General features: G+C 35.4%; 1 protein-coding gene across 2 annotated transcripts in view; it reads left to right on the top strand.

The window, feature by feature from the left end:
• Window positions 1–14,009, top strand: part of LOC113391858 (uncharacterized) — a 47,908-nt gene that overhangs the window by 32,600 nt on the left and 1,299 nt on the right. For both annotated transcript variants that reach the window (XM_064219459.1, XM_026627968.2), the window contains 5 exons: window positions 4,088–5,553; window positions 9,323–9,419; window positions 10,766–10,923; window positions 12,348–12,493; window positions 13,881–13,968. In XM_064219459.1, coding sequence (XP_064075529.1) covers window positions 4,088–5,553; window positions 9,323–9,419; window positions 10,766–10,923; window positions 12,348–12,493; window positions 13,881–13,968 — 1,955 coding nt within the window. The remainder of the gene's footprint in view (window positions 1–4,087; window positions 5,554–9,322; window positions 9,420–10,765; window positions 10,924–12,347; window positions 12,494–13,880; window positions 13,969–14,009) is intronic.

Genomic DNA, 14,009 nt, shown 5'->3' with positions numbered 1-14,009 from the left:
ATCTGAATAAATCAGAACTTTTGAAATAAACCTTTTGAAACAAAATATATTAAATTAGTTTTGGAATTAGTATCTGTGGATTATCTATGTAAGAAACAATGAATTGAAGTAATTAATAAAATTGATTTTATTAAAATCCGGACGATTGATGTTGTTAACAAACTTTTCTATAAGTTATCGCTCTTAATGTAAATATATTCAAACAGTGTTAGTCTAAATAATAAGACCAGTATATGTATAGATATAGATATGTATGTATTATATAAAAACTAATCAAGGTTTTTTGTTTACCATTGTTATTTCATGAAATTTTATATAAGTACATAATTATATACAAATTTAATTATTTAAGTATATAATTCAACATAAGAGCAATAAAAATAACCATTAACAAATTAGTATAAACGAAAATCCAAAAATGTTTGCATTTTTACGGTCAACGGCAAGTGGGCCTTGCAAAATTGCATACATTGAAACTGTGTGGGTAAACTTGTCTTTTAAATCTAAGGCCGAATTGTTGCTTAAAGTGTTAAGCAATACATACTCGAATCTTTGATATTCTTGTAATTCTTTTGTTACTAAGAAAAAAAATAAATGTGATTTTTATTTATATCAATATTTACTTGCTCATAATTCCAAAAAATATTATCTAATTCAAATGAATTATACAAAATATTCTTTATTCAAATAGGTCCATGAAAGCAATTTCGAATCAACATAGTTACAGAATTAGACATAAAGCTACCACAGGTTCAGAACATATGTTCACTGGGTAGTACCACCAAGAATTTCAGTAGTTATTCTTTTCATCAATTCATATACACTCTCTTACATATTAGCGATGTAACGAATGGTTAATATTTCCTACAGCACCCTTGTCTATAGGCGGTGGTGACCATTTACCATCAGGTAGCCCATTTGCTTGTCCACCAACCTACATATCATAGGATATATTAAAATTATAGTTTGTATAGATTTTGATAGTAAAATAAATTAAGTAACAGTTGGTAAATGTTCCACTGCTGTGCTTAGGCCTGACCTCCATTTGAGCAGAAAGTCTGGAGCTTATTCCACTATAATGCTCCAATGTGTCAGATTCACATCTAACCAAAGCAGGTCTCCGCACGATTTTGCCTTCATCGTGAGTAAAATAATAACCACAAATGAAAGCGCATGAATAATCACCAAAATTGTATGCCTCATTTATTTAGGCTGGATCCGTGTTGTATTTATTTATTTATTCTGTGTGATGTGCAATAAAGTGTAAAGTAAAGAATCAGTAGAGCTGGCCAAATTTATGACAAAGTTTACAAATGCTGTCATGTTAACGCTTTAAGCAATCTCTCGCAGACAAACTTTAACATAGGAAAATGTAACTAAAGAATTCAGACGAGATGATTCAGAGAGACGAGATGATTCAGAGATGAGATGATGAGATGAGTTGATGAACTGTAGTTGCAAATGCAAATAAAATTTTAAAAATTTTTTTGTAGGAACCACTTTATTAAAACTAGCACTAGGTTATGCTGAGTTTGTTGCGTTGGTGCCGAGGTATAGTTAGCATTGATAGATCTTTATTAAATGAATAGGTATGCAGCAATAGTTACTATTTTTGTGTTCTGGTTTGAAGGGTGGGTGTACAGGGATATTGGTGGTGTAAGGAATTGTTACAATTTCATATGGTGTCAACGTCTATGGGCAACGATGAGTACTTACCATCAGGTATACCATCTGACCATCTTATCTATATCTATAATAAATATAATAAAGATAGGTAGTATATTGTATACATTTTTGGTATATAATGTAATTTCTTAGTTCATTATCATTCCATTCTATAGCGTGGCCATATAAGTTAAGTTAAATCAAATTGTACAATATATTGTAATTCCTGTAACGCTTCTGATTACAAATGAGATATAAAAACACTAAATAAATGTCCCACTGTTGAATGCCAGTTTTCAACTTTGAAACGTATGAATATACAAATTATTTATGTAATTTTAACCTCTGTCACATGTTGTCCATAATATTCTCTCAAACTTGGCCGTGTACCAAGAAGGTCAAGGTCGATTATAAACAGTAATCGCCTTATACACATACGCCTCTACAGGACCTGTTTTCAAACGGCCAATGTGCTTCTTAAGATGTGTCGTTTATGACATATAACATATACATACATAATATATCTAATAATTCATTAAATATTCTTTATATGTAAAAATCTGTGTTAAGTAAAATAGCACAAGGTAAATGTCCCATGTCCTCTGCCGAGTTAAGGTCTACTCTCCCTTTGAGGACAAGGTTTGCAGTTTATTCGACCATTCTGCTCTTGGTTGGGTTGGTGGATACACATGTGGCAGAATTTCATTGAACGGTTAAGATGACAACTGAATTTTAATGTGCTTAAATTGTGTTGATGATTCATCTCGAGCTCGGCGGTGAAGGAAAACATCTTTAGGAAACCTACATGTGTCTAATTTCAACGAAATTCTGCCATTTGTATATCCACCAACCCGCATTGGAACAGCGTGGTGGAATAAACTCCAAACCATCTCCTCATTAAAGGAGAGGAGCACTTGGCCCAGCAGGGGGAAATTTACAGACTGTTACTGTAAATCCCGCGAAACGTGGTTTATCTTCCGGTAAAGTTCAACTTACATTGGTCGTCTTACAAAAAAACTCGTTTGTTAGTATAAATGATAGATTACTTAACGAATATTTATGGGCTTAGATTTTAATTACGTAGAATATATTAAATATAATTTTTATATATGTATTGCCAACTGAATTATTGAGAATTCTTTTTTTTTTATAACGCAGAGGACGTATTGAGTATTGTTTTATTGTTAAATATAGAATAAAATTGGGAGCAGATATTTGTTAGATAAATTAGTCTAAATAATAATTATTATATATTTTCCTCAACTAAAACATTAATATTTCGTTTATTTATAGTGCTTATTTGTCTAGTATTTTTTTTTTTAATTATTGTATATCTATACAATAAAACGGTAAGTGCTCAACACCGCCCGTATACATTGGCGATTTAAGAAATATTAACCATTCCTTACATCGACAAAGTGCTACCGACCTTGGGAACTAAGACGTTATGTCCCTTGTGCCTGTAGTTACACTGCCTCGCTCACCCTTTAAACCCGAACTCAACTGCTTGGTATTGCTTTTTGGGGGTCTACCCCCTAGTAGATAGATAGAATAGATATTCTTCTATCCAAACACAGCACAAAGCCCTAACACCGAGTAATACACATACATAATATTATATAGTATGTAAATAATCACAATAATTCAAATTAAAAATAAAACTTATATTAAAAAAAGAAAATCTGGCTTCTGAGATTAGCACGTACAAAAGAAAATATTCTCAGAGCTCAGTTTGAATATTTTTTCTACTAATGTTTTACAACACAATCACAACGACCTTGAAGTGATAACAATTATCAAAATGATCTTTTAGATAAAGAATTTTTATTGACTGTTTTGTAATTTTTGAAGTTAGTCTTCATTAACATTCATAATAACATAATTATATATAGTTCAATTGTATATTATTATGTAATAATTATATGTTGTTTAGTTAGTGACAAAAATAGTATATTCGTGATAGATTTTCGAATTTAACTTGTAAAATGATGAATCAAAAGTGATTATTAAAATTTATTTGAATCAAGTATTTTTATTCTGTATTGCATTGGAATTTAGTGTTACTTTAGGATGTGTGACTATTTCTTAATGTATGCTTGTAAGTTGATTAATTCAAATGCTTGCCATTAAGTTTTTCTCTTCAGATTTACGTCATTACATTTATTTATGTTTACTTTCTATCGTTATTTGAACACAAGATACATCTTTTAACAGACTGGCTGTTACTGACTAGTGTTGATAACCCTGAGATTGTTCACCGGTTGTTCTCAAGTCTGGGTATTCATAAAAAAGCGTGTTCCTTATTGAATAGAGTCTTGACTTTGTACGAAACAATACGTTCAAAATAATGATTGCATCGTGAAAAACTTTGAGGAACGTTAAATTAAAGAATGAACGTAACAATGTTTGTGTATTGTTTCAGATACAACATCCGGCAGCTTGAATCTCCTGACGCCATCGTCAACGACCAGTCGTATTAGAGATTTCACGTCCCGAATACAAGAACGTGCGGCGTCTAGCTTACAACCCAGCAGTGCAACACCGTTGGCACCCATTTCACCAGCCAGATCACCAGACGATCAAACCCCAACCCCGAGGAGATCGGATCACCTCCTCAGGCCTCCCCCAAAAATCCTCGTAGACACATCAAGTCATAGATCAAGGAGTCACCAAAGGAAACGTGACGAATTACCCCAGAAGAAGCCTAGTTATCTGAACTTGGCGTGTTCGGTTAACGGCTACACTAATTTGACAACGTATGATTCTAAATTGCGCCAGGATATAAACAAAAGCCGAGAAGCGTCTCCCATACGACCAATCACACATAACTATCAATACAGAAGTGAAAATAACTCTCTACTCGTCCCAGTCCCTGTCAGTGCTAACAAACTGCTCGTGCCGACCTTCGGACCTCATGATACTCGCACGAATTTGACACCAAAAGCGCCTCCCAAGGCGCACACCGACCCTCACATAGCTTCCCCAGTGCATGCCTTCATGGCTGCTGAAAATAAACAGCTCAAAAACGATTTTTTAGGCCCCAGTATGACGACTACGAGTCGTCCATATATATCGAACGAGAGCAAGACATTCGCTACGTCGATGTTGCATCAGAAAGACGAAATAGATAATGCTAAGGAAATGACGTTTAAATCGAGCTATTCGGAGACTAATTTCAGACAATCCGTCACGACTAACGGTAAAGAGACTAGATTAACGTCCGAGTCGTATACGATATCCTCAAACGGTGTATCGAAACGGGTCGAAATAACAAAAGAGAATGGCGAAAAGTTGACAAGTCCCATGAAAAGCTTTATACAGCAACGCGTCGAACGTTTGTACGGACCGGGCGCGCTCGCTCAGGGATTTTTCAACCAGAAAAGGCACAAATTGAAGAGTTCCAGCGAGGACGATGACCCGAAAGTGTTGACGGAGAAATCTCTAAATTGTCAGAGCGAGAGATTTGTCTCGCCCCGAAAATCGAACGAAAGTTTCGACAGCGAGAACATATACACGAGTCCGACGAATGAGGATCCGACAGTTCTGCCAGTATTGAGGCATTTGAGGCCGGAATTCCGCGCGCAACTACCGATTCTATCGCCGAGGAAGAGCTTGAAGTCTGACCTTTCCCCTCAGAAAATAGAACAAGACATTCCGGAACCTTCGAAGACTGAAGTCGACGAGAAAATTAGTGATGTGACTAATGGTGTTTCTGTGATAAATTTAGACGATTCGATTAAAGAACCGGTGAATGGTGTGAATGGTATCGATAACGCTAACGGCGAAGTGGTTAAAGACGCGTATTATTTCATAGATTTGGAAAAGAAGGAGACCGAACGGTTGATCGCGTTGGCTGTTGGAGCGGAGAAGGAGCTGGAGACTTTACAGGTGAGATTCAATATACGGTTATTGATTTGTTAACAGCTGGAAAGAATTTTCATAACAAAGTAAAAATTTTAATTTTAAATTGATGCATGGAAATGACTACACGTAGGCACATGTCAATTATAAAACCGGTCTAATTCACCGAAGGCACATTAAAAGAGTTTGTGATTAATAATTAAAAAAAAAAAAAATTAGCACCTCATTGATCGTTATTTGACAAATATAAATATCTTTTAACAAAACATAAAATTCGTCTTAGCATTTTCTCATGCGTAAATATGAATGCTTTTAGTTTTTGAGTTTAATTACTAATCGCTTTACTTGTATACTCTATTCCAATCGGAATAGAAAAGAAGGTAAATAAACAACTTCGACCTTGAATTGACATGACATTTTAGTTACACTAGTGCGGAGAGAATTATTGAGTGAATGGGTAAAGAATGCTAAGGAACGATATGTTTTATTGGTTTTACGTAATTTTTTAAATCAATTTTATATAAATTGCAAGAATGGTACATATTCAAATTTTTAGATAGCAGCATTTTTTAGGCTTAAATAAAAATTTGGTCGTTAGTTTTGATTTGGATCGTGGTATTTCGCAAATAGCCTTATTAACTTATAAAGAGGTAGTTATTTTCAGTGATAAGACATAGAAACACACTCACAATTTCATTTATATGAATAAATTTTTATTCAATCATTAATAAAAAGAAACATTGTATTTTTCATTAATGAAGTGGTATTTTCAAGGCGTATTATAACGTATTGTATAATACTAAGGTTTTGAATAAACAATTTTTTTTTATGGTATTGGTTGGCGGACGAGCATATGAGCCACCTGATGGTAAGTGGTCACCACCTCCCATAGACAAAGGCGCTGTAAGAAATATTAACCATTCCTTACATCACCTATGCGCCACCAACCTTGGGAACTAAGACGTAATGTCCCTTGTGCCTGTAATTACACTGGCTATATATATATATCTTTCAAAGAAACTCTTACTTTATCTTATATCTAAAACGACTTTGGCCTTGAAATACATTTCTTAGCATTAAATTTTTTTGAAAAAAAAAAAACAAAGTGTATATAAAAATAACATCTTATCGTAATCTTCAAACCGAAAAAGTAATGTTCAATCAGCGTAGGCCGTGTTGATGGCAAATCAAGAGTTAGTAGGCAAAAGCAAAAGGCCGTAAATACTAAATCGGGTACAATTACAGTTCGGTTAAACAAAGCCAGGTCGCAAGAAAAAAACTTTTGATAATTCCGAATAATATCTTACTTTTGTATTATTTTGAAAACTATAAATTAAGTGTTGCCTTGCATAAAACTGATCTATATTTTAAGATTTTTTATTTCTGTAAAATGAATTATTTCTTTTAAATTTTTTGTCTATACCTTACTATATAAAATAATAACATTTTTATCGAACAATATGTAACTTTTTATTATTATAACCAGTCAAATAAATATATATTTAAAAAAAAATCTAAACTGTATGTTAAAACTAAAATAATTTATTTTTTATCTGTATAAATTTATTAATTCTCCATTCGTTTAGTGAACGTCCTTAGTGAGGCCTCCATTAACCATTTTAATTGTTCGTTCATCGAAAAATGGCGTTTTGAATGTCGGCAAGACTGTTTTCGTTACTTTGAAAGTCAAATTTAAGTGGATTTACGTAGTTAAGTGAAATATTGTTATATTAAAAATGAAGATACATTAATCAAGAACTGTTTGTAGCAAATCATAAAGCGGACTTATCAACAAAACACTCGTGATATTGAAAAGTACGGTTTGTTTTGGTTCTTTCCTATTCCCATTGGAATAGAGTATAGGTATTTCGTGGGTGTTTAACTTTTTTTATGATATAGGTAGGTAGAGGGGCAAATGGGTATCCCGTTGGTAAGTGGTCACCCGCCCATAGACATAGGTGCTGTATACACTACCGTGTCAAAAGTAATTAGAGCAGTTTAGAAAAAAATGTTTATTACAAAGAATCTAAATAGTATCAATCGAATCATCGATCTGATCTTGTCTTAAATGACTCCATTCCTCAATCAACATCGCCTCCATTTCTTTTTTATATATTGATCATTCTAAGTAAGCATCTCGCCAGCAACGTTGTGAACTAAAGATGTTATGATTGTGGCTGTCATCATTGTGCATTGGTTCATACACCCTTCAAATCGCAACATAATCATATTAAGTATTGCTGCGTAGTAGTAGAGTATATAATGAGTGGTCGGTACTTACCTAAACGTACTTACCCTACCATCAAATGAACACTGACGCCTTTCTCTCTGTCATTAATTTGACATTCGATACAAGAAGGCACGGCTTTGATTTACTAATCGGCCACCAACGCCGATTTTTCGCTCACGGTTTTGACGTTTGTCATTGGGAGTGAGGCGTTAAAAAGATAACCTATTTCCCTCTTGAAGTTGAAACTAGCTTCATAGTTCATACGAAATTTAATCAAACCACGATAACGAATTCGATAGAAAGAAAAATAGTCACAGGCAAACACACAGTTACTTCCGCATTTATAATATTAGTATAGATACAGAAAAGTTGCATCACCAGTAAACTGGTACTCAAATAATCTCCTAATTAGAATACACAATTAGGTCCAAAACATATCAAAATATACTTTATTGAAGTAGGGTTTGACCAGCACGTTTGAATCGACATTTTACATTAAACTGAGATAAGTTACAACTGGTTCGGAATGTAATTTCTTCAGAGACGAACCAGAATGGAACGTAGTGTTTAATCTTTTCCGACAATCAGTTACATAGATTTTAGTACAATGATTGAATTGTTACTTGTTTCGCGTGGTAATTAACGAATACTCCAAACTTTTTTTTATCATATGTGTGATCGTTTATCGAGTTATTTAAATTTATTATTTGCCAAAGCTGAGAAGAATCATAGAAGAGCGTCTTCTCCAAGGATAGATGAATTCACTTTAAGGAGTCGGAAACCTGGTGTTAATAGTTTTTCATGACGTCTCCTGTTTAAATAATTTGTTTGGGTTGTCTGGAAGAGATGGCTAATTAGTCATAAGTCCGCCCATTGTACAACACTCTTAATCAACATTTATTTTGTTTTTGTATTTTAATCATTTTGTTTTACTTCTTTTTTTTCTGTGTGTTTCGTGTTGTTTGTGGTGTACAATAAAGTATATTTCATTTCATTTCAATAATGTTTGTCGTCTATCAAAATAGTATTATTGCAACCAAAAAGGGAATATATATATTTACTTTAATAACAGCCTGGAGTAGTACTTGGAAGTACTCTCTCGAGGCCTCGATAAGCACTTAAAACCGCTGGTCATTGGTTGGACCTCTTTCCGGTAGTGTCGATTAATGTCCTGCGTAGTTTGCTTGTCTCCCATAATATTAGCCGCCATGGCCTAAATTGATCAGTGCTATTACAAATTCCAATCATATATTTTTTTGTTAGCCGAGATGGCCCAGTGGTTAGAACGCGTACATCTTAACCGATGATTTCGGGTTCAAACCCAGGCAGGCACCACTGAATTTTCATGTGCTTAATTTGTGTTTATAATTCATCTCGTGCTCGGCGGCGAAGGAAAACATCGTGAGGAAACCTGCATGTGTCTAATTTCAACGAAATTCTGCCACACGTGTATTCCGCCAACCCGCATTGGAGCAGCGCGGTGGAATATGCTCCAAACCTTCGTGGGAAATTTACAGGCTGCTAATGCTAAAAAAAGAAATGCTAAATATTATGTATTAATTTCAGAATAATGAGGATATAAGCGAAGAAGTGCTTGGATTGCTGCGCGCCGCCTCAGGAAAAGCACGATTGTTGGCGACGCAGAAGATGCAACAATTCGAAGGTAGGATTATTATTTATACTATTATATTTCAAATAGGTAGACAGACTGAGAAACCTGCATGTGTCTAATTTCAACGAAATTCTGCCACATGTGTATTCCACCAACCCGCATTGGAGCAGCGTGGTGGAATATGCTCCATACCTTCTCCTCAAAGGGAGAGGAGGCCTTAGCCCAGCAGTGGGAAATTTACAGGCTGTTTATGTATGACAGACTGAGTGCCACCTGATGGTAAGTACTAAGTCATCACCGCCCATAGCTATTTGCCAACGGCTTTCAGGACTAAGTTCAGTGTATCCACCAATTCGCATTGTTGTTGAAGCTGCAAAACCGGGGAGAGGAGGCTTTTGCCGATAAGTGATATACTTGTAGGCTGTTACTTAAATATCGTTAGTTGGAAGGAAGAAGAGCTAAAGCGCCAAAATTGAACTTTAGAATAATGAGGTTTAATGTTAAGTTAGTAAACCTCATTTCCCAAAACGACCATTTTGATATCTAGTGTTTTATCTTATATAATATATCCCGCTGAGTTTCTTTCGCCGGTTCTTCTCAGGTCCGAGGTGCTAAATTCCGAACCGGTGGTAGATTTTTGACAATCAATAAGCAAGTGTAAACACTTCTATATTGAATAAAGATTTTTGACTTTGACTTTGACTATCCTTTGACGATAAATATTATTACACAATGTACTGCCTTTATTTCACTTAAGAGCATTGGGTCTTTTACAATAAACTCTAATTGAATAATAAATATCAGAGGAATTCTTTTTCCTAAAACACGGAGTGATTCTTTTTTATTCTCACTGAAAAAATAATTTTGCAGTTTATAATTATTTTGAATTGCTCCCACTGTAATCGGGAGTTCTATAAGATTGCTGGCCGTGTGACAGGCACCCACAGATGAGCCACTAAAAATCAATGGTACACTCCCATGGTCGAAGATCACGGGATCGCTTACCCAAACAACTGTGACTGTTTTTCCTTGGATGACTCCGGAGTCATCCAAGGAAAAACAGTCAACAACATCCTCCAAAGTACCCGGGTACTTTGGAGGACGAGAGAAGTTGCTCATTGGCCCGACTTCGTCCCCCCAGCCGTTACTGACAGAATTAATTAAATGAAAATATTTTATCGCGAAAGCAATGTAAAAAGTCGCAGGGTCCATCCTGTCCCTTTGGGTGATTGACCTCCCCACTCCTAGCACAAGCTTTTAGCTTAAAATGGTACATTGATATTATACTTTTTTTTTTAAACTCCTAATATCCTTTTTGTCTTAAATCCAAAATGAAAATAAAAATACTCCAGTAGCTCCACAACCCATTACTCATATTTACTGATTTTAACTTTCAGGCCTCTGCTACAACAATATAAATGAACGTGGTGACGAACAGTTCCCCACCACGCTCGAAGACCTCCAGGGCTTCTGGGATATGGTGTGTCTACAGGTCAGGAATGTGGAAGCACTCTACGAGCATTTGAATTTGCTCCGTGCTAACAACTGGCAGGAAGTAAGTGGGAATCATTATAGTTTCTGATGTTATTTCCGGTTCAATATCATACATTTTTTATTTAAATATCATGATTAGTTATCTGCTTAGTTGAAGTTGCTGTTCGAATAATCGGTTTCTATTCCAACTGAAGAGGGAATAAAGATAAACAAAGTTTATATTTACATAATCAATGCGTTTTGCTAATAGTTCTGCTATATTACACAACAAACAGTTCTTGATTAATATATCTTAAAATATGTCTCCTTAGTAGACCTCTACTATAGAGACATATTTTCGAATTTTAATGGAGACACTTCTTAGTCTAACTGAGTTAAAATAGTAATAATTAAGTTCAAGATATTTTCCATAACGATATGACATTTAAGTAGATTGTTTAGGCTCATATAAACAACAAAATTATCAGCATATTGTGGAAGATTGATATTATTAGTAACTAACGACAGACGGTTGATTTTATAAGTGACAATATTAATAAACCCTCCATTCTAAATGTAATGTTTCATAGTAAGCAAGCTCTTTATATGGTTATTTCTCTTTGTTGCTTTGTGTAAGCTCCTTTGGATAGGTATTCATTAGATATTCTATCACCAAACATATGTGCTTAGTATTGTTGTGTTTCGGTTTGAAATTGTAATTAAATTACAGAAAATTATATATTGAAAAGATTAAAAAAAAAAAACATACTGTATTATAATAATGGGTTGACAGTGTACCGACACAAAAAGGAATGTCGAGGATGCATATTCAATGCTGATTTTCAGTGACCGCCTCAGGTGGTACCATATGAATAATGACAGCTGCAAATAAATCGATAGAAGTCTTGGAAGTGTAACTACAGGCACAATGGGACATAACATCTCACTTCCCAAGGTTGGTAGCGCATGGACGAAGGAGGAATTTTTATGGTGACCACTTACGATCAGGTGGTCAATTTTCTAGTCTACCTATACTTCTCAAATTATATCAAATCAAATCAAAATATACTTTATTCAAGTAGGCTTTTACAAGCACTTTTGAATCGTCATTTAACAAACTATTTAAAGTAAAGCTACCACCGGTTCGGAATGTAGATTCTACCGAGAAGAACCGGCAAGAAACTCAGTAGTTACTCTTTTTCAACATATAAAAATACAATCATGTTAGTTAAATACAATTATATATGTATGTTGTGTCTCCTGCCTGGAAGTCAACAAGCATTAACTCCACGCTTTTTTATCATCAATATAATCTTGTATCGAATAATAATCTTAAACAAAAGCACACAAAGCAAAAAGGCAAAGTCTGCGGAATTTTATTATAGAAGTGGATACCTTGCCCCAAGAATGATTTATTGACTTTGCGGAGTCGGAAACTTGGCGTTCTAATATATACTATGTGTATATAACTCAAAGTGACTTATATGTATGTCCCCCCCCCCCCAGATAGCGGCGCCCGTGTGCAAGCCGGCGCCCTCCCCCGCGCGCCGCGCCAGCCGCCCCCCCGCCGCGCCCGCCGCCACCAACGAGAAGGCGCGCCTCGCCGCGCAGAAGCGGGAGGCCGACCGGAAGGCCATGCTGGAGCACCGCAGGTCAGCGCCACGGCTTGACTGTCTCGTTGGTCTAGTAGCCAGATATAAGATATAAGACCACAGAGCTCGATAAAAAGTTATTGGGCTTCTATCGAAAATTTCTCAGTAACAGCCCCAGAAGTTGGAAGTGTATACGGTGTACAGCCCCGTGCCCCGGAGAGCACGTAAAGCCGTTGATCCTGAGCTTGAACTATTTCCGGTCGTGTCCGGTTTATAATGGTGAGAGAGTAGATAGTGCACCTGTGTTTGCGTACACACTTTTGCACAATAACATGTCCTGCGTGGTAGGCTGGTCACCCTCGAGATGGCCAACCTTTGTCGAAATCGATCAGGACTACATCATCATCGTCATGGAATACATTTTACATACCTTAACAGCCTGTAAATTTCCCACTGCTGGGCTAAGGCGTCCTCTCCCTTTGAGGAGAAGGTTTTGAGCATATTCCACCACGCTGCTCCAATGCAGGTTAGTGGAATACACATGTGGCAGAATTTAGTTGAAATTAGATACATGCAGGTTTCAACATCATGCACTAATAGTCAATTTTTCAAACTATAAATAGGGCCATAGATGGACTTTACGATTGATTAACTTCACACATCAACTGTGACTAAGGGCAGTAACGGACAGCCCTATAGCTCTACAGTCAATTATCAAAAGTATTCTTGAATGGGATAATATTTAAGTTCTTTATATGAAATATCTTTTATATGAAACTCTATACGTATATGTTCGGAGACAAGGAAGGATGATGTTTAACGGTTACCGATACATAATATTAAAATAAATTTATGATCTATATTTAGCTGTCATGTTCTGGATTTCGAAACTCGTAAGATTTTTAAAAATGTTTCAGTGTTGCCCCCATTGCATGTAATTTTTTTATTTTAATATTATATATTAATGATATTTCAAACACTGAGCATGATAATACCGTCTGTTTATTGTCTAATTTATAAGTCATAACCCAATAGAAGCGTCAATAGCGCAAAGGTTAAAGGGCCTGCCTAGCGATGTAAAGTCTCAGGATCAATCCTGACTCCTTGGGCTGTTGTCGTCCCCACTCCTAACACAAGCTTTAAGCTTAAATGGAGGGGTCAATACGAATATTAGTAATTCCCTATAATGCATTGTTTTTATTATTTTAAAATATATATGTATATACATATTTTTTTATATTTACGTATAATAATGACCCTCTACCAAAAATCTCTTGATTGTATTAAACGTAATCAAATATTAAAAAAAAAAAAATATTAGTAAATTAATTTATTTCGACCTTTAATTAAGAGCTCTCGTATCTCCTACAATAAATATTGACAAGTAAAGAAAGTTGCATGTAAAAAATTCTCTATAAAAATAAAATGATGTTAATATTGTTTACAGACGTGTAGCGCGTGAGAGACAACTCGCGACTCGCTCTACTCCGTCGGCGAGCGAGCGAGACAACGATACTGCTGTCGAGGGCAGTCAGGTGAGACAAACGATATCAGTTAAAATTATGTATATACTGAC

This window comes from Vanessa tameamea, chromosome 28, assembly GCF_037043105.1.
Source record: "Vanessa tameamea isolate UH-Manoa-2023 chromosome 28, ilVanTame1 primary haplotype, whole genome shotgun sequence".
Classification (NCBI taxonomy): domain Eukaryota; kingdom Metazoa; phylum Arthropoda; class Insecta; order Lepidoptera; family Nymphalidae; genus Vanessa; species Vanessa tameamea.
The sequence above is the reverse complement of the archived record's forward strand: the minus strand, read 5'-3'. Positions and strand labels throughout refer to the sequence as shown.